This window comes from Macrosteles quadrilineatus, unplaced genomic scaffold (genome assembly GCF_028750875.1).
Source record: "Macrosteles quadrilineatus isolate MER2022 unplaced genomic scaffold, UCM_ALF_1.0 Scaffold_3__2_contigs__length_128488019, whole genome shotgun sequence".
In the NCBI taxonomy this organism is placed as follows: domain Eukaryota; kingdom Metazoa; phylum Arthropoda; class Insecta; order Hemiptera; family Cicadellidae; genus Macrosteles; species Macrosteles quadrilineatus.
The window spans coordinates 10,255,741-10,276,995 of record NW_026542596.1 but is presented as its reverse complement, the minus strand read 5'-3'; the positions used below and the strand labels follow the sequence as shown (position 1 = coordinate 10,276,995).

At 35.3% G+C, this 21,255-nt stretch overlaps 1 protein-coding gene across 11 annotated transcripts in view; it reads left to right on the top strand.

The window, feature by feature from the left end:
* The window catches only part of LOC128988979 (ATP-binding cassette sub-family C member 5-like), a 72,144-nt gene that overhangs the window by 28,586 nt on the left and 22,303 nt on the right, over positions 1-21,255 (top strand). For 4 of the 11 annotated variants that reach the window (XM_054410810.1, XM_054410807.1, XM_054410803.1 and 1 more), the window contains exons 8-17: positions 1,161-1,334; positions 2,880-3,027; positions 3,812-3,960; positions 4,742-4,852; positions 9,487-9,597; positions 13,398-13,558; positions 14,943-15,060; positions 17,242-17,438; positions 18,381-18,530; positions 21,001-21,127. In XM_054410810.1, the coding sequence (XP_054266785.1) occupies positions 1,161-1,334; positions 2,880-3,027; positions 3,812-3,960; positions 4,742-4,852; positions 9,487-9,597; positions 13,398-13,558; positions 14,943-15,060; positions 17,242-17,438; positions 18,381-18,530; positions 21,001-21,127 (1,446 nt within the window). Of the gene's footprint in view, positions 1-1,160; positions 1,335-2,879; positions 3,028-3,811; positions 3,961-4,741; positions 4,853-5,670; positions 5,782-9,486; positions 9,598-13,397; positions 13,559-14,942; positions 15,061-17,241; positions 17,439-18,380; positions 18,531-18,589; positions 18,636-19,954; positions 20,001-21,000; positions 21,128-21,255 lie in introns of all 11 variants that reach the window. The other 7 variants (XM_054410806.1, XM_054410808.1, XM_054410805.1 and 4 more) reach the window with 7 other exon arrangements.

Below are 21,255 nucleotides of genomic sequence, written 5' to 3'. Positions count from 1 at the left end.
ATTCACAGAACCATAAAAATCCAATCATAACAAATTTGAATTAGATAAATTCCGTAATAAAGGCTTTGTAAAATAAAAAAAAAATCATCCCTTCCATTGCACCTTTGTAATCAAAACAAATGTAATCAAATTTAAGGGTTTAATATATAACTACCGCTTTGTCAGCAAGAATCAAAGATGTGTAGGTTAATTAACCTTTGTTAATGACACCTGGTTTCATTTTATAACTGAAAACAATGTATAATCTTCCTACATGAAATATTGTCAGTCTTTTGATGAATTTACCCTGTTAAACTCCAGTTGGCTTTTATAAATGATCAAAAAGTTTTAATAATTCAAACCTAAATTATAATCAATCACCCATATTTCAACACTATGGTATTCTGGTAACCAAAAAATTTCTATCAAAAGTTTGAATTGAGCACCTTTTACTGTATCACAAAAGTAGTTGTATTAGGGAAAATTGTATTGTTTGAATATCTCATACTAGCTGTACCCGCGGGCTTTGCCCCGTTTAACTTCATATGTGAGTTTGTTCGCATGGCTCAATCACGTCCTGGTTGATGTTCGTTTGCTACGCTCACTCACCTTTAGGTTGGAGCACGTTCGGTGCGCTCACACGTCCTGGTTGAAGTTCGTTCGCTACGCTCACTCACATTTAAGTTGGAGCTCGTTCGCTGCGCTCACTTGCCTTCAGGTTAGCTCGTTCGCTACGCTAACTCGCCTCCGGGTTGAAGTTCGTTCGCTTTGCTCACTCACCTTTTGGTTTAAAATTAGCTGTTGTCAAAAATTAAAAAAAAATAATAGTGCTGCACTCTGTTGGTAATCCTTGTAACTTTAATGCTATTGAACATCATAGAACAGAATCAACTTGTTTAGTTGAAACAGCTGTTAAGATTAATTTATTCCATTTAAATATGAGTACTCATTAGGTTAACATGGGAAACTCCAGAGCCACTGGGGCGGAGCCCGAGAGTCCGATCAGAATAAAAACCACGTAGTTTTCCTATTTAATGCCTAAAGAATCGGTGTACCAAATTTCAGCCTCCTAGGTAAGTGGGAAGTGGGAGAATTAGTGATGAGTGAGTGAGTCAGTCAGTCAGTCAGTCAGTGAGGGCTTTGCCTTATATATATATTTATGAATGTAAACTTGGTTGCAGCTGGTGAACATGTTTGCCAGTGACAGCCAGAGGATATACCAGATGGTAATCTTTGGTCCCATGGTGATCAGTGGTCCTGTGTCCATGGGCTTTGGTGTTCTGTACATCCTGTGGCTGCTCAGCCCCTGGGCGCTTGCTGGCATGTTGGTCTTCTTACTCTTCTACCCCATCCAGGTTAGTTGCTGTGTTCACAAGATCATACAGTGCAGTATTCACAGTGTGTGTGTGTAAGGTACTGAGTTCACACCTGATTCACACTACATTTTTGTGCATACAAACCTGAACCTAAGATAGGTTAGTTAATTAATTATTTACGAACCGTGAAAACTTCCCAGCAGGCCGACTTGAGCGATCCGCTGGTGAGAGTTGATGACTTCTTTATCGCTATAACTACAGAATACAGAATAGCGTACATATATTCCTTGTGAGAAAAACGTCAAGTTACAAATGTTACAATATTACCTTGAGTTTGGCTTGATCGAAAATTTCTGGATGGTACATCTTTAATTTATAATGTTTTATGATGATATTTTTTTGTAATATCAATATTTTTACCTTTAATATGATATTTATTAAATGTGTTTGGATGGGTTTGAAACTTAAATTGGCTAGTTACAATTTTTCATTGCTGCATTATTTTTTTCTTTTGGCTACTTGAAAAACCACCCATAACTCCAAAGTTATATACTTCATGGAAGTACATAAAGACAGGGGTTGGTGTAGTAATCTATTCAGAAAATTTTGTAAAATTAAAAAACGGTATCGGTATCGAGGATTAATTTCTCAGTTATCAGTTTGGAGAATCGATAAAATTTTGGCATAAACACAAATTGTATAATAGTATCAGGAAGTATTTCATTATCACAAATTTTGTTCCTTAAACTGAGTAAGCTTTTTTTCAGACAACTAAAATAGCGAACTGTGTTGGCGCGTAAACACTATGAAAAGTACAACCTAAACTACCTGGAATTACTCATGAATTTTTACTGGTTGGCCTGGTGGACACAATGTGGGAACCACTTCCATTCCAAGAAAACCCTTAACTAAATGTACGAGTAATCCCGTCCTGATGATCGGGAATATGTACAGAAGGAAATGTTCAGTCAAAGAGAATGCTGAAGGCACCTACAGGTGCGATAGCGGCAGAAGCCCTTGGGCTGAGTAGGAAGACCCTGCGGAAGGTGGTTGGCTTTATTAGCGGCCATTGGGTATTCCGTGGACATTTACACAGGATGGGAATTCAAGTTGAAAGCCTCTTATGTAGGAAATGTGGAGAGGAGGAGGAGACAGCATTCCACGTGATATTTATGTGCCCAGCCCTACAAGGTCTGCGCATGAGATCCCTTGGCCTATCGACTGGAGATCAAAGGGAAGAACGGGTCACCATAGTCAAAAGGATCTCACGGTTCTCAAAGGACCTGGGATTTGACAAAGAATGAGGACCTGTGAATGAGGGTGCACAAAAAGCTGTTCTAGCTGCGATGCAATCCCATGGTTACTTAAAGCCTGGCCCTCTATTAAAAAAAAAAAAAAAAAAAAAAAATGATCGGGAATAGATGTTTTCTGAAATTTTAGGACGCTCCCATCCTTAGTATTTATCTACACTCGTTTGTTTGGTAGCAATATAATTAATTCATTTTGTATTTTACAAATTATCATGTTAGTAGTAATGTGTTTCAGCATCCATTACTCAGCAACATGATCATTGTTGTGTTTCAGTACGGACTGTCCAGATTAGTCGGCCATTTCCAAGCTAAAGTTGTGGCAATGTCTGACAAGAGGATCGGCCTCACATCTGAGATTCTCTGCTGTATCAAGCTGATCAAAATGTACGCTTGGGAGAAGAGTTTTGCCAAATCACTCTTTGGTTAGTACCAACTACCTATAATCTCTTAAGTGGTTGGTTATCACTGCATGACAGTCAAATTACAAAGGCGTGGAGGTTAAATATTGATTAAACAGGACTCATATTTACCATGTAGGATTTTACGTCTAAATAGAAATATAAAATCCTCTCTCAGCCCCCTGTGTATAGTGTGTTTCCTCACTATAGATGTATGATACCAAAAGTAAAAGTATAATATACTTCTAATCCATCAGATAAAAATATATTGATGTCAGATTGTTAATGAAAAATTTTCCATAACAGATTTCTTACGTAATTAGACTTTCACTTTCAGGCTCAATAACACTTGTAAAATTATTCTTAGACTCTGTTTGCAAACTTTGATAATTGTTTTTATATCCTTTAGGGTCTTCAACATAAATGTTAAGTTCTCTCTTGGTGTAGTTGAGTTAAGTTGTTTAAACAATTATTGCAAGCCATTTCCTTTACTGTAAAGTGTTGAGATCGTGAATCTGACACAGTCTTCATGTAGGAAAGAATCCAAACATACAAGATGTTTTTACAAAGTGAGTAACACTGTAGCTGAAAACAACAAATGCTTAGTAGAATAATCAAAATTTAATTTAAAACAATAAAAAAATATTTGAAAGTATAAATGATCAAATCACTACACAAACAGTGGACTTGAGTTATAACTAATAACAACAAATGGTTGCAATAATTAAAATTTTTTACAATCTAAAACTATTATCTAAATACCAATAATGCATCTTAAGTGAATTTCTAATGTATTTTTTTCCAACAGACCTACGACAGCGAGAGTTGAAGTTCCTTCAATATGCGATGTATTTCCAAAGCTTGACCATCTCGGTGGCCTCCACTGTGCCGATAGTCACTGCCATAGTTATGTTCCTCTCTCACATCGGGATGGGCTACAATATCACCCCTTCACAGGTGGGGATAACATTTAGACTGCTCTTAGTTATCATTCAGTAGAGGCACAGTGTTGACAGTCCAGTTACCACTGGTGGAAAGGTTAACTAATTGCACCAGGCCAGAGGGTTACAAACTATGTCCGATTGTTGCTGACGTAATTATCTTTATGTTAGTTAATTCACAAGTGATAGCAATGTTCGGTAAACCCTGATCCGAACATTTACTCCTGTATATCCTGTCTACTGGAAATCAAATACAGAGAAGTCCTGTATCAGTTATGTGACTTTTGGGTGGAACTCAGACAATGAGTCAACAAGTGAAAGGGTTTTCACACCCTTAATAAGCATTAACTGGTAAGTCGGCACTACATGACCAAGATTAACTGATGATTCCGCGTTAGAGAAATAGATTTTGTTTTGTTACTAACAGTACCAATGTACTATACTCTGTTGTGTGTTAAAGTTTTTATTTCATTTTAATTAATTTTCAATGCCCACTTTGCTACAGTTTTATTTGTATTTGGTTTGTAACTGGCATGATATGCTTAATTTACAGTCTGTTGCGTGAGTAAAAAACTAGCTTGTACATTTTTACAAAAGTGCGTTAATAATCATTTTACTATCAATTTTGAGGAAATTTAATGATAGGATACCCTTCCACTAAAAACCCTCTCAGTATGTCAAAATTGCCAAAAAATACCTGAAAAAAAGAAAAAACTTTTTGTAGAAAGTGTATCAACAACAGGATTTACCCATTGATAAAACATTGATCCAACCAATAACTTTTACATATTTCACAGGCCTTTTCGATGGTCTGTTTCTGCAAACGCCAACTTTCCACGACGATGGTTTTCACATCGGAGAGCTGGAAGCATCTTTTTGCAGGCTCCATAGGAATCAAGAGGTTCCAGGTTGTTGTGTGTTAAGCACTTCCCTTGCTTGCTTTGTCTGTGGGATCGTTGGCTTTCATTGTTCTCGCCCAAACATCCTCTTAAAGCAAACTAATACTTCATATTATCTTTACTCTTACTTCAGGCGTGAAATTCAGAAACGTAACTTAAAAAAATAAGGAAATCATTTTTTGAATGAGTTTTAAGGCTGGAATTTAAATTGACGTTTCACAAAATTACAACTGTTATAAGGTTTAATTAGAAGACTGTTTTTAAAGAACCTCATGTAGTGCTTTTCCTTAGCATTTATTTTTGGATACTGATGCAGTCATCTCATCTATATGAACCAGCTGTTGCCAATTTTAAAAGCAAAATAGACATAGTTGAATTTAGCCGCTGAGAGATTGTGCTGATATAAAGTACAGTACAGTTTTCTGTTGAATAAGTGAACTTTTTAACCAAGTCAAACTGATAGAACAACTTATTGCAAGCTATAGAAACTGTTATAACCCATCAACTATCTCAGCAACAAAAATAAGGTAGAAAATAGAATTTAAGAATCTAGCACATTCTGTGACTGGCTATATATTTTTTAAAAGATAAAATTGGGGACAGCTGGTCCAAATAGATGGGATATGTACTTCAGTATCCAATAGTCAATGATGTTACACAATTAACCCAGGATATCATTCTTTCACAAAAACTCTTGCAATTCCACAATCCAGTTTAGGTGATGTGTTTACTTTCAGTAAAAAACCATAAGAGACAGCCAGTCTACGATCGTCATCATCCTCTACTTGTGTAAATTTAGTGGTTTTCTTTCAGTGTTACGGTTGCAGGCATTTTCAGTAATCAGCATCTGCTTGAAACAACTGCGTAACGTTCTCACCAATACGCGAGAGGGGTGGAAGAAACTCATCGAGGGAGGAATAACCGTGGAGCGTTTCCAGGTTGCGTATAAAGCCCTTGCCTGCGCCTTTGAGTGTTTTGTCTGCTAAGCATTGGGCTATCATTTCCAGGATTGGTTCTGTTCCTTTCATTGTTTGGTATATTTTGCCTTACATCTCCTATTGATATGCTCACAATTTAGATAGTTCTTTGTTAAAGGATCCTCAAAGGATCCATCAAAAGAATCCATCGAAGGTGTTATATGTTCAGCTGACCAAAATCTAGAAAATAGTTCAAACCTGTGAGAGAAAGTTTTAATAGGTAACTTTAGTTAGGGAGTAGAAATTAGGAAACTTTTGTAGAAACATTTTGGATCAATAAACAAATATCAGGTCATGCTTGTTGTAACCGAGGATTGCCGATAAATTTTTATTTTTTTTGGTATGTAGGGAAATGTATAAGCACAAACCGAGATGGGAACAGTGTGTGGCTCATACCAACTAAAACCCTTACGGGTCCCAGGGAACCAGCTCCAACCTTCATCATATGAGTTCATTTCTGGACTAAGTGTCTTATGTTCTAATGTAACACAGAATATTTACCTCCTGCCCATGCATATTTTGAGAAGCTTATAGATAAAAATTGTGGGCTGCATACAAATGGTAAATTGCAACAGCTAATGTATTCCATTGAACCTCAGCAAGGTCACATCAAAACTGTTCTTAGATAATGTTAGTATATTCTACATAATTTAGTTAATATATTTAACTTATTAACAATTTACTGTCTATTCATCTTTTCTGGTTAGTTTGTGGTCCTTCATTAGAAAGTATAATACCTCAAAAGAAAGTACAGTATTCAAAGAAAATAAGACTGTAAGCTGTTAGTAGGTTGTACTTTTTGCTAGAACTTTGTCATCCTCTACTATTCTTGACCTAAAGCATTTTTAACTTTCTTCTTCTTATACACAGTATTTCAATTATTCAATTACATAACATTTTTATAATTTTTAATACTTTGATCCATCAGTAAAAATTGAAAACATTATAAAACTAAGCCCGTAAATATTCTTTTGCATTTGATCTGAAGACAAATCAATGTTATGATTGATTGTATGGTATACTAATGTTTATGCATGAGTTTCTTACTCGAACATTGTCTACAGTACTCAGCTTTAATACATAGTTGATGTTTGTGGCCTTTGTTTGGTTTGCGTTTAGGCCTACTTTTCTAATGTGCCACCTTACCTCACATAGATGCAACAACAAGATAAAATCATTGAGTTCGCACATAACCTCGCACATTAAGCTTTACATTTGTTATGTTATAAGTACTAAACAATAGTATAAAGATGTTGTGGATTTATAAAAATAAATCTATAATTACAGCTAATGATTCAAAGATTAAAAAATAAAAATAAAACTTGAGTTAAATAAAGTTATAGAAATTATAATCATAAAGAACCTTTCAAATCCCTTTAGTGCAGGACCTTTTTATAGTCTGGACAAGAAAAAGGCCAGATAACCAGAGGAGCAAAATTCAAAGCACCCCCAAACTCAGACGGTATTTACTCAGGGGAGGTATAGAAGAGGCTACGATGACACCTGTGGGCTTCTTATTAGCTGAGGGAACACCATTACCGTAACAATGCGGATTGAAATCATCGGCTCCGGTGGTGTAGTGGTTAGCGTGACGGGCAGATATACTGAAAGTCCCGGGTTCGAAACCTGCTGATTTCATTAACTTTTTGTCTAAGATTTTTTCATTATCAACAAGTTTGGTTGGTTTGGTTCGGTTATGACAGTTTAATTTTATTATTAATTCGTTATAAAATTTTAATTGAGCAATTTCTAGTTTTATTTAATGAACAGAATTATTTTTTCTATTAGTAAACTTTTTGATATTATTTCATTATCAGCAAGTTTGGTTAGTTCGGTTAGGTTATGATAGTTTAATTTTATAATAAAAAAATTATAAAATTAAATTTGAGGCATTTACAATTTTATTTTATGAACAGAACTATTTTGCGATTAGTAAACCTTCATTGCCAAAATGCTCTCTACTACAGCGCTGTTCACGGAGGAATTTTGAACTAATGCCTCTATCATACCTCCCCTAAGTCAGACCCTTAGAGCTTAAACAGATAGACTATAAAATCATTTCATGCGTAACATAACAATACTTTCACTCCCAAGTATTTGAGCTCAACTAAAAACGGCTAAACACTGTATGTGTTATGTGTTGTAACCTAAAACTGTTAGGATAGGGCGCTGGGTTTAACAGTATTGCTATTGTGATAGTGTAAAAAAATAGGTCCAAAACGTCAAGGTGTTTCTCGAGTCTGGAGACAGCACCAGTATTTGTAAATTTAAATCCCTTCTCGCCTGGTGTGTTACTCTTGAAGTAGAACTTGTTGGGAGAACACCACTCAAAGTGAGCGGTGGACATCTTGGGTGGGATTAACTTGATGGAATAAGTGAATTCTTTATGAGTTGTATCTCCGATCAGACATTTTATGCCTTGTATTTTATGTTATTTTTAGTGTTAACAATTGTATCAACTATACAACTGATTTTAAACCCTGCTAATACCCAATGGTTATTGGTCGCAAAGTTGTGCCATCATCTGGCAGTTCGGAGACAACATACACTGTTTGACCAATATCTAGAAAACAAGGCAAGGTCTCTAAGGCAAAGTGGGTTGTGTTTGACGGATATTTTTTCTGTCCACAACAAGCTATAATCATTTGTTTATTTACTATAGGACTAAGTCAAGAAGATGCAAGATTAAAAGAAACCGTCAATAGAGAAAATGTTTTAAGCTTGGGCTTCCATGAGCCGGGGCCTCCTAAGGGCCGGGCTTGTTGACCACATTTTTTTCAGATTTTGCAATAAAACTGTAAAAAATTTGGCAAAACAAATTTAGGTATAACTTGTGTTAAATCATTTTGTACCTAAACTATCAAAGTTTTGGGGGAGCCCCCTTTTTACAGGGAGGCAATCCTGTACCACCCAGATCCCCTGGTCCCCTATATGAAAAATTTAGGTGGACGCCCATGGTTAAGATCAATCGTGAAAAAACAAATTTTGTGGTAAATTGAAAATATGTAAATCTCTTAACTGAGACGTTCTCCATCATCGGAGAAACTTATTATGGCGTAAATGATCATACAGTATTGTAGTAGATTTATACTAACTTTCAACATCCACAAAGTGTGCTAATAACTGCTTTACTAATTATAAGAATTACAGTACAAAAGATTCTACTCAACTTTTTTGAAATTTCATGCTTCATATTTACTGTGGTGTCTTGATGGTGATTGGTCACCAAATCATAATTTACTCATTATAAACCTAATTTTTAGTCAAACATATCTTAATACTACCAGATCATTATCTGCTCTTTCTAACCCCAAACTTTTTCACACCTATTCTGATATCACCAAATCAAAACATACTTCTTCCTAAACCAATTTAAAGTTTACATATCCTAATCCTACCAAATTATAAGCTTCCTTTCCTAGCCTGATATCAAGTTAAATACATATGTATCTTATCTATCATAGATTATAATCTACTCCATCCTCAATCTTACAAAGTTAAACCTAGCCTGATCCCACCAAATCATGATCTACCCTTTGCTAACACAATTTGAAGCCAAACCTATCCTAAGCCTACCTCTGTTACTTGATCTTCTCCCGCTAACATATTTAACATGGCTTCTTGTCATGTCTGGACTTGTTTGGTCACGTTGTGTCATGTCTGCAGGCATTCACGTCCCTCGCTATGTTAACCTCTGTGTTAGTCCCGATGTGGCTCTGTTGGTCGGAAGCCTGCCGCAGTTTATACAGAGGAATACCCACCCTTCGACGGATAAAGGTTACATTACATTAACATGGTTCAGGCACTGCTGTACAATGTATACTGGCTATGGTGGTGGCGGTGAAAGTTCCGGAGATGCACAGGATTGGTTTTTAGTGGTTAGGTTGTTTTCCTGGGTATTTGATTGTGGAAATGTGTAATCTTATATATATTTTTTCGGGATTTGCTAACACATTCTGTAGAAACACAATATTCTTCTTTAGTTTGGGTGGGAAAAGCACATAAGTAAAGGAAGAAGGAACAGATACAAGTAAAGTAACCAACCTAAAAAAGAGAATCCTTTTTGCGAAAGAAAATGTAAAGGTTCAATGTGGTATTCAAGTTTTGTGTATTATAAACTGTCTAGAACTCTTTTCATGAGTGAGTTAGTTGTTAGATGTATATATTTTCATTCTTCCTTAGCTTGTATCGTTCTTCAATATCACTGATTGCTTACAAAGATGTGTGGAGTATAGGGAATGGGCCTGGCTGTGTGGTGGCCACCTTGCTGTATGAAACGCGTTGCCATTGGTTTCTTGTATTAAATCTGCAGTTGCTTTTATTTCTTTCTCAACATGAGTCACTTGGGGAGGCCGCTCCCCCTGGGTATTCTATCAGTAATGTGGCCCACATTCTATAGCCTACTCTAAACACCTCGATTGCTTACAAGGTTTGGTATATATTACAACTATCATAATATAAACTTTATCTAAGGTTTTGAAGAGTTTATGTCTTTGAATAAGTAGTCTGGCAGGATAGCATTTCCTTTGATTTTCTTTTGAAGAACACTAATTTAGGCATTAAAGCTATCTATGAACTAGCAAAATAAGACTTTTTGTTTTATATTTTAATTATTTACAAAACCTAACAAATTAGCTATTGTAAAACACAAATGAAAGCACAAGCCTTGCTGTCAAAATAAAAGTGAAAAAAGAAAATGAAATAGTTAATTTCAGTTATTTGTTTTTTTATTAGAGACTAGGTAATATTCATAGGTTTCGAACATCCGTCTCCTCAGAACAATAGTTCAGGAAATGTAATACTACAATAAATACAAAACCTAGTTTTTGTTTTGTGGTTACCAGAATAGTTTTTTTTTGTCCTAGGACGCTAGGCACGAGCCCGGGATCGTCTTTCACATTACTTCAGGGTAGACCTAGGCGTTGCGGCATTATCACTTAAATAAAAGTTACCAGAATAGTAGAATGTAGTAATGTAGTAGAATGTACAAAAACAAGTGACGTTCTCCCTTCTGCAGGTTGAAAAAGGGGAAAAGGGACAAAGATTCTTGGGAAAATATAGTGAGTAGTATGGTCAAACTGGACGGATGGTGCTTCAATGTACCTTAAAATGTAGGTAAGAAGAAGAAACTTAAGAGAAACAAAGTATTTTATTCGCAACGGCTATATAAATCAAACAAAACTAAAACGTAAAATTGATGTTTGTGGGAAATTAAATTTGTTTACAAACCCTTAGTTAAAAATTAAAATCAGTCTTCTAATAGAAAAACCTCAAATTATGCAACATGGAACACTATGCTTAGTGAATAAAAATACATAATACAGAACTGATATAGTTTTTAGGTGAAATTCCATATTTCTTCCTTCACATCATTGTTAACTAATATTTTGCTCATTTCATTATTGTGTTGTCTTAAAGTTTAAAATGGTTTTATTGTTTGATAGTGTGCCGTGTCTTTTATTTGTATGGTTTGAACAACGATAAACAGATCCACTGGGTCATTTATAAAAAAAAAAATTATGTTACTGTAGTAATATTATTTTCAAAGACACATTTTCACTAAAAATATTAGTAGACATTGTAATACCATACTTTTTGAATTTTTCAAATTTATGTCGTGATAAAAGACAAATAAAACCAGTGAATGAAAATAATTATTTACTTGAAGATACTGTTCAATGAATTATAAATACAATATTAATCAAACTACAATAATGATTTATTGAATATTAATTTGAATTAGGATCATTAGGGCCAACATTTTTAGCCTACTGAATGTAAAAAAAATTATAATAATACACTACTTACCATGTAAAAAATATTAAACCAATACTTTTTTCTTATAATCTTAAATACAATGTAATAAATATAGCCTAATATAATTTGAATATATTCTTAAACTTGCTTGCATGAAGTGTGTCTTGGTATCTGGTTCATTGCTTATTTTGCTTTTGTCACTCTACTATACTAACCTTTTTGCATATTTTGTATGTTCTTGGTTTGTATTTAACAATACTTGACCCTCGACAATCCGGACTCCATAAACAAATTTTGCTTAATCCAGTCAGTCATTTTACATCAGTTTATAAATATTCATGCAGCTAAGTTTGGTAATTGTCACTCAAATCTACTGGACAAATTTGTAACATAACCATCAACTAATCAAAACATTTATTCTTTTTTTTTTTTGAAAATGTATAGTTGGTAGGAATGTCAATTAGTTCGGAAATTACATGTCTTTCCTCTCATAAAATGATTTAATTTACTCCGGATTTTCATTAATTCTGGTAACTTAAAACCTCAATTAGTCCTGATTAATGAGGGTCTACTGTATTATAATATTTTTGCCATTACTGTAATTTAATAAATTTAGTAGTGTTTGTATAAATCAGTTGCTCAGTTGTATATGACAGTTTTGGCTTCTTTTACATTAATTTTACAAACTTATCTTGCATGTGTTAAATTGAAGTTGTTACTTGTGTGTGTGAAAATAATTAGACTATTGAGTGTGGACATTTAAATTAAATTAATTTAAGTGTAATGTTTTAGGGGTAAGAAAAAAAATAGTTTTAATTGTGAGGATTTTTGCATACTTATCGTACTTTAACTCTGAGATTTAAAACGAACCATCAATGGTAAACTGTTGCTCCTATGACATTCTTAAAGGGGTTTTTTACGTTTTTGATTTGTATTTCTTCTTTTAAAGCTCAAATATTGACCATAAAATAGTTGAATCATACTACTTACTAAATATTATTGTATTATGTGTTAAATTGTTTCAAATTGTAGTAAAAACACTGAGGAAGTAGAACTGTTAAATAGTAAACACCCAATAAAAAAAAATCATTGTTAAACATTTATAAAAATATAAAACAGCAAGAGAATTTTTCTGTTTTATTTAATTCATATTTTTTGTTCATTTATTATATTTAATGCAATTTTATTTTTAAATTTCCCTCTAGATAAAAAAATGCTAAATTGAAGGCTAAGTTTAAATAGAAATAATGTTATAAAATCTTTGTGAATTTGAAAGGTACAAAACGTTTAAATGAGTGAACCTGGCCTTTGAAACTTTGTTGATTACATTAAGGTTAAATATTCTACATATTAGTTCAATTGTAACATTTTTATATTGACTTAAACACAGTACAGTGAACAGAAAATCTTTTATTTTTAGTTTATTTTGGAAAAAATATACATATATATTTTGTTATTGTTCAACCAATTTGTAAAGACCAATGAAGCAAACCCTTCGGACTGGATTTTGTTATTGTTCTCTAAATATACCTAAAGATAAATTACAAAACAGTCTATAGATTTAAAATTATCTTTTTACAGGGATTAGGTGTATAAATATTTTATGAAGAATTGAACAGCCAACTATAAAAATAATTCAATCTTTTAAAATAATGTTATTAAGTTTTTAGACAGATTTAAAAAGTACAAAGACCTATTTCTAATAATTGAAAAAAATATCTCACGTTTGCAAAGGCTGCTATCCAACAAGCCAACTGGTTGAAAAAAAAAAAACTGCTAAACAAATCCACAGACGGAAATAATAAATGTTTTTCCAACAGAGCGTATTGTTGCTGAATGAGATCTCGCCTTACGTAGCCAAACCAATGGACAAGTCTCAGGCTGTCTGTATTTCCAATGGAACCTTCAGCTGGGACACTCCTCCTCCTGATAGGAAAACTGCCAAGAGTAGCAAGAAGGGCGGATCCTTCACTCTGCGGGGGTGAGTGCGACAACATTCATACCAGACTATGTTATGAGCTGTTGAAAGGACGAGTTTCATGTCGTCTTTGAAAATTAAGTAGTTTCAGAGCTGATTGTAGCATTGGCACAATGAAACAACAATACTGTTTGATTTGTGAAACCCATTATACATTTTTATTTAAAACCTTACTTGCTAAACACTGGCTCTATTCATTAATAAGTATACATACAACATTATAATTTTTAGTGTAATACAGATAGGCTTTTCTGTAAATTGAGGTTACCATGAGCTCTAGTGGTGATCAAGCAAACAATTTCACTCACACTTGGCAAAAAAGTTGATTTTCATTTCTCTTCCATTGTTATTGTTAGCAACTACTATGAGAAGACTAAATCTTGCAGTGAGGTAAGGACTAACCAACAAAATGGAGGGGAAGTAATTTTCACAGTTTTCCAAACTAAACTGTACAGGAGTTTTTGGATACGTACCTTAATTTATGGACAACTCAAGTATATGTGCAATAAATTTTACAGGGAATCTATGTATAATTTTTAGATTATAATTTTATAACCAAACAAAGACAAAAATGAATTCAGGAATTTTTGTCCTAAGAAGATTATCTAAATTCTGCGATTTAGCCACTTTAAAAGTAATACATTTTAGCTCGACTCACTCACATTTGGCATATAACATTTGTGTATAAGGATCAACAACACACAAAAACTTAAAAAATATATTGAAACTCCAAAAGAAACGTATAAGAATCATGCTAGGCTTGAAGAACAAGGCTCATGTAAAAGATGGGTTTAGTGAACTAGGAATTTTATCATTATTTAATTTTTACGCAGAGGATATGCGTCCGGGGATGTAGATTAGGCGTCCGGTAGTTACCTAATCTACGCCTAATCTACGTCCGGTTACCACCGGACGTGTATCCTCTGTAAAATTGATATGTATATGAATGTGTTATGTATGTGAAGCAAAACATGACTTATACCAGTTTTCTTGGCCATAATCATACTTATAACACTAGGCACAAAAATGATTTGAAATTAGGAACACATAAACTATAATTTAAAAAAGACCACATATAAGGGCGCCAAATCCTTTAATAGATTGCCAGAAAGATTGAAAAGTGAAACTAACATTAAGAAATTAAAAAAAAAATTTAAAGGCATTCATGATTGAGATCACTTGTTATTAAATTAATGAGTTTTTAAATAAAATAAATGGCGTTGTTGGTAAGATTTAGGTGTACTGTATTATACTTGTAAATATGCTAATTTTAATGTACTTATTTTTATTTCTTAGAAATAAGATCTAAAACCATTCATTGTACATAAATTGTACATATTATGAATAAAGAAATATTTGATTTGATTCATTACAAATCTTTTTACAGCTCATTGCGAGCCAAGAAAACTCAACACATTCCAGCAAATCCAGAGGAGACAACAGTTCTTAACTCTCTTCCTAAAATTGAGCCTGTGCTAAAAGACATCAACTTCTATGTGCCTAAAGTAAGCAAAGTGTTAAAATCATTACTTTTATCATTATTATAGATTCAACAGCCACAAATAAAAGTTTTGTTGGGCCTCAGTGCAGAATGAGTGTTGAGTGGAGAGTGATTATCTGTGTAGTTTTGTTACTGAAAAAGATGCAAGTCCAGGAAACGCTTACTAAGTGCTTTTTGAGCCAGGGTTATTTATTTGTTAAAAGCTTGATGATTAAAAGGACCGAGATCAGTTTTGAACCATCTAAAAGCTATTGAGTTTTCTCAGGATTGAATTACCAGCCATATTGTTTCTTGTTGATACTTCAGAATTCTGAGTAAAGAAAGGTTAAATCGCAGGGGAAAGAAAATAAAATAAAATTGTAACTTGAAGTTTTTCTCGCTATGAACATATGTTTGGTGATATTCAATAAATCTCAATATGGCCACCGTTTAAGGGTCTGCCGGCGTTACCTATGCAAAGTTAATTCCATCCCTAAAATGCAGCAAAAGTGTGCAATGTGCTAAATTTTGATTTAACGCCAGCAAAGCCATTAACGGTGCTATCTGTACATGGTAAATGTTCCCATGTAGTTAAAACTTTGTAATTAAAAATGTTTGTTAAAATGTGTCAGTTTTTTTTTACCATCGTAAAGGTGTTCTTCTTGGGTACTGTAAATTCCTACCAATGATAAAATTATGAAGCCAAATATTTGCTGCAGATTTATCAACCTTGAAAATTAAAATCCCTACCTTATACTTGCGTGCTCACCCGACCACAAGTTTGCACGACCAGCTTCGACAGGTTCAATTTAGCTCGCATCGGTTTAATACCAGATTAAATCTTAATAGTTTATTCAACAAAACCTCGTCGCCCTCGATTATGAACACAAACCTAACGATATATCTAACTGTATAAATCTTGATCACATATTACGCAAGCATATGCTAACTTGGACTTAAACAGGTTCACAGCACATCACACAGCATTCATATGATAAAGGCCCTGCCATGAATTCTATTAATAAAATAAAATAATCAAATGAGGTTTAATCGCGAAAGAAACACTCTTAATAACAGTAAACACTATTAAGAATAAAACGGTGAATTACCTTTATAATTCAGTTACCTTCACTAAAAACCGACTAAAAGTAAAATAGTTTTTGCAATTACAGTAGACTCCCTCTTATCCGGACTCCTCGGGACCGAGGCCAGTCCGAATAACGGGTTTTCCGGTTAAACCGACATCCCAAAAAAATTTTTATGTAACCCAAATATTTGACTTAAATTTAGGAGAGCATTGTATTTAGACACCTGATCACTGGTCTCAAATCTTTCCACGAAATTTTTCCACTGAAAGTCGTTTCAGTACCAACCACTTCCTGCCGATCTAGTCCAGTTAAACCGATGTGCTGATAAAAATTGTCTGGTTAAAGAGATGTCATTCCTGCCGAGTGTTGTCTGGTTAAAAGGTGTCTGGATAAGAGGGAGTTTACTGTAGCAAAATTACTGAACCTAGAGACACACAGTCAACCACAGGGTCAGAATGGTCATCTCATCCCTCACCCAAGAGGAATCCAATTTCCTTTCCCCCCCTAATCCCCTAGGGATGGGAAAACAGCTGATTTGATCCCAGCTGATTGATGACATCATGGTTCACAAACCCTGGCGCCGTCACGATTCCCAACATCAGGGCAGCAGGCTAGTGGTCGAGGCTATGTTGATGCTTACTTGCACCAACTGTGAAACGGATTCTTAAAAATCACGTAGTTACAATCATCCATTCATACATTCAATTTGTTTTAATCCGGAAAACATATGTTTAAATACTTTGAACTGAATTCAAATTTTTACTAACTTAGCTTTATTGGAGGACAGTATCCAATAACTAATCAATCAGAACAGATAGACACGTCTAGCCATACCTGGATCTCAACTCGTACTGAAGTATCGTCTCGCTCTAGTAGGGGAGGGGGCTTATCTCTGAACCCAAATTCCAAAGTTCACTAATGTCCTTTCTACCCTAACATTGTCCAAATAATAACTTAAATAATCTCTTCTTATTTACAACACATTTCTTCTTTACTTAGCTGTTTCTTAAGCCACGATCGTTATGAAGAGATAATGGCCTAGGACAGCTGGTTAATTATTGTGTTGAAACTCTATTTCTCTCATGTGTGGATTTGTATTCCAAAACTCATGTTTCTAGGGTAGCCTGATCGGCGTGTGTGGACAAGTTGGGGCAGGAAAGTCCTCACTATTGTCCGCAGCCCTAGGCCAGCTAAAGATGGACTGCGGCAAAGTGTCGAGGGAAGGAACATGTGCCTATGTGAGTCAACAGGCCTGGATACTCAATGCTACTCTCAGAGAGAATGTTCTGTTTGGAGAGGCATTCAACGCTAAAAGGTGATAAACTGTGATTGGAGAAAACCGCATTTGGCTTGGGATTATGTTAAGGAAAGGACAGAGACATAACTAACTCATAATAGAGAAATTGTATTCACTTGTTAGGACGCAAAATGTTTAAAACACATTAAACATTAAACTTGATAATTCGTCACTCTAAGGTGGTTTCAGCTTTAAAGGACACAGTAAATATTCAATGGTAGAAGTTTAACAATCCTTACTGGGAGGAGCAAAATATCAAGTCTTATGTGTTGTGAACTGTTTTGTTATCAGTTTTGATTTTTGATTTGGTTTACAGAAGCATATGGCTCAAGGATTAATTGGCTCTTGGAAAAGGAGAATATTGAAGGGAAAAGAAAAAATAGAACTAACTTGCCTAAGAAATTAGTTCCAGGTAGTTGGTTGAGTACAAACAGTTTTACAACACATTAAAATTAAAGGGTTATTTCAGAAGAAAGAATAAGACAACTTTTACTAATATAGTTTTCTCCTACATGTTTCTGAAGAAGCCTCCTAGGAGGGATGAAATATTAAGTTTAATTTGTTGTGCTAAGGTTGGCTGGTATACACTTGATTTTGTAATTTGAGAAAAAAAACACCTTGATTAAGGAATAAATTAAGCAAGAAAGAGCGTATACATGATCAACTTTTCTTAAAAAATTTAGGCTATCGATAAATTTAATATATTGTGGTTTATTACATAAAACATAAAACATTGGTTAACATATGAAACTTTTGTTAAGTAATCAAACTGCTGTTGGGAATATCTTTGATTTATGCCATTGCAACAAAGCTGTTTGTGAACAAAAATATAGATGGAAAATTAGTGAAATGCTGACAAATCTATTATAGAGGTTTAGAAATATTTTACACATAAAGCATATTGATATTTTGAAGTTTGGTTTGTCTTGTAGTGGTTGTCAGTTGATGTATGTTTCACAGATACTTCTACACTCTGAACTGTTGTGCACTGAATGAAGACATCAACATGCTACCAGGAGGAGATGAGACTGAGATTGGGGAGAGGGGAATAAACTTGTCTGGAGGTCAGAAACAGAGGGTGGCTCTGGCTAGAGCTCTCTATGCTAACAGGTGAGAGTTACCAGTGTCTTCCTCTCTCCATCAACATAGTTAAATAAACTTGTCTGGAGGTCAGAAACAGAGAGTGGCTCTGGCTAGAGCTCTCTATGCTAACAGGTGAGAGTCACCAGTGTCTTCCTCTCTCCATCAACATAGTTAAATAAACTTGTCTGGAGGTCAGAAACAGAGAGTGGCTCTGGCTAGAGCTCTCTATGCTAACAGGTGAGAGTTACCAGTGTCTTCCTCTCTCCATCAACATAGTTAAATAAACTTGTCTGGAGGTCAGAAACAGAGAGTGGCTCTGGCTAGAGCTCTCTATGCTAACAGGTGAGAGTTACCAGTGTCTTCCTCTCTCCATCAACATAGTTAAATAAACTTGTCTGGAGGTCAGAAACAGAGAGTGGCTCTGGCTAGAGCTCTCTATGCTAACAGGTGAGAGTTACCAGTGTCTTCCTCTCTCCATCAACATAGTTAAATAAACTTGTCTGGAGGTCAGAAACAGAGAGTGGCTCTGGCTAGAGCTCTCTATGCTAACAGGTGAGAGTTACCAGTGTCTTCCTCTCTCCATCAACATAGTTAAATAAACTTGTCTGGAGGTCAGAAACAGAGGGTGGCTCTGGCTAGAGCTCTCTATGCTAACAGGTGAGAGTTACCAGTGTCTTCCTCTCTCCATCAACATAGTTAAATAAACTTGTCTGGAGGTCAGAAACAGAGAGTGGCTCTGGCTAGAGCTCTCTATGCTAACAGGTGAGAGTTACCAGTGTCTTCCTCTCTCCATCAACATAGTTAAATAAACTTGTCTGGAGGTCAGAAACAGAGAGTGGCTCTGGCTAGAGCTCTCTATGCTAACAGGTGAGTGTTACCAGTGTCTTCCTCTCTCCATCAACATAGTTAAATAAACTTGTCTGGAGGTCAGAAACAGAGAGTGGCTCTGGCTAGAGCTCTCTATGCTAACAGGTGAGAGTTACCAGTGTCTTCCTCTCTCCATCAACATAGTTAAATAAACTTGTCTGGAGGTCAGAAACAGAGAGTGGCTCTGGCTAGAGCTCTCTATGCTAACAGGTGAGAGTTACCAGTGTCTTCCTCTCTCCATCAACATGGTTAAATAAACTTGTCCGGAGGTCAGAAACAGAGAGTGGCTCTGGCTAGAGCTCTCTATGCTAACAGGTGAGTGTTACCAGTGTCTTCCTCTCTCCATCAACATGGTTAAATAAACTTGTCTGGAGGTCAGAAACAGAGAGTGGCTCTGGCTAGAGCTCTCTATGCTAACAGGTGAGAGTTACCAGTGTCTTCCTCTCTCCATCAACATAGTTAAATAAACTTGTCTGGAGGTCAGAAACAGAGAGTGGCTCTGGCTAGAGCTCTCTATGCTAACAGGTGAGAGTTACCAGTGTCTTCCTCTCTCCATCAACATAGTTAAATAAACTTGTCCGGAGGTCAGAAACAGAGAGTGGCTCTGGCTAGAGCTCTCTATGCTAACAGGTGAGAGTTACCAGTGTCTTCCTCTCTCCATCAACATAGTTAAATAAACTTGTCTGGAGGTCAGAAACAGAGGGTGGCTCTGGCTAGAGCTCTCTATGCTAACAGGTGAGTGTTACCAGTGTCTTCCTCTCTCCATCAACATAGTTAAATAAACTTGTCTGGAGGTCAGAAACAGAGAGTGGCTCTGGCTAGAGCTCTCTATGCTAACAGGTGAGTGTTACCAGTGTCTTCCTCTCTCCATCAACATAGTTAAATAAACTTGTCCGGAGGTCAGAAACAGAGAGTGGCTCTGGCTAGAGCTCTCTATGCTAACAGGTGAGTGTTACCAGTGTCTTCCTCTCTCCATCAACATAGTTAAATAAACTTGTCTGGAGGTCAGAAACAGAGAGTGGCTCTGGCTAGAGCTCTCTATGCTAACAGGTGAGTGTTACCAGTGTCTTCCTCTCTCCATCAACATGGTTAAATAAACTGTCAAAAATGTATCTGTTTGTTATTTATCGATACTTTGATAATTGATGTGTTGATGTGTGACGAGATTTTCTTTTCATTTTGGCTTGCTTTGAAAATTAGCGTATTCGGCAGAAACCAATAATTGAAATCAGCATACTATGTCGGTGGTTCAATTCATACATATTCTTAAACTAGACTCAGATAGACTTGGGAATGGGATGTATCATATCAATAGTCAAAGATGTATGTCATACTGTGTGTGCCACTGGTTTAGGGGTTGAGTGTTAGAACAGTGGTCCTAAAGGCTCTGGCTCAAATCATAATTATCACCAATCAATTCATCGGTATCTATAATAAAAACTTGCCACTTGTACCAAAAGTGTTTAGTCAGCACTTGCTCCAATTATTCCTGTATTTTCGATTAAAAACTAAGCAATTAGAAAATAAAATATTTTAATAATGAGCGCTATGTCTGAAAATACCACTTCAGTTAGTTGTTATGAACTGCACCATACTGGATGTAGCAGTAATTTTCTTTTACCTCCCACAGAGACATATATTTCTTGGATGATCCGTTGAGTGCAGTGGATGCCCATGTTGGAGCTCACATCTTCAACAAGTACATTTTGGAAGCCCTACAACAAAAGTCTGTCATATTTGTGACCCATCAGATACAGGTACCCATTGTCTTACTGGACTGACTTTTAGGTAAAAAAGAAAAAGCTCTTGGCTTAGGAATACTTGATATTTTGCCCATCCAGGGAGGCTTCTTCAGAACAACAAGTATAGGTAAACAACTTAGAAA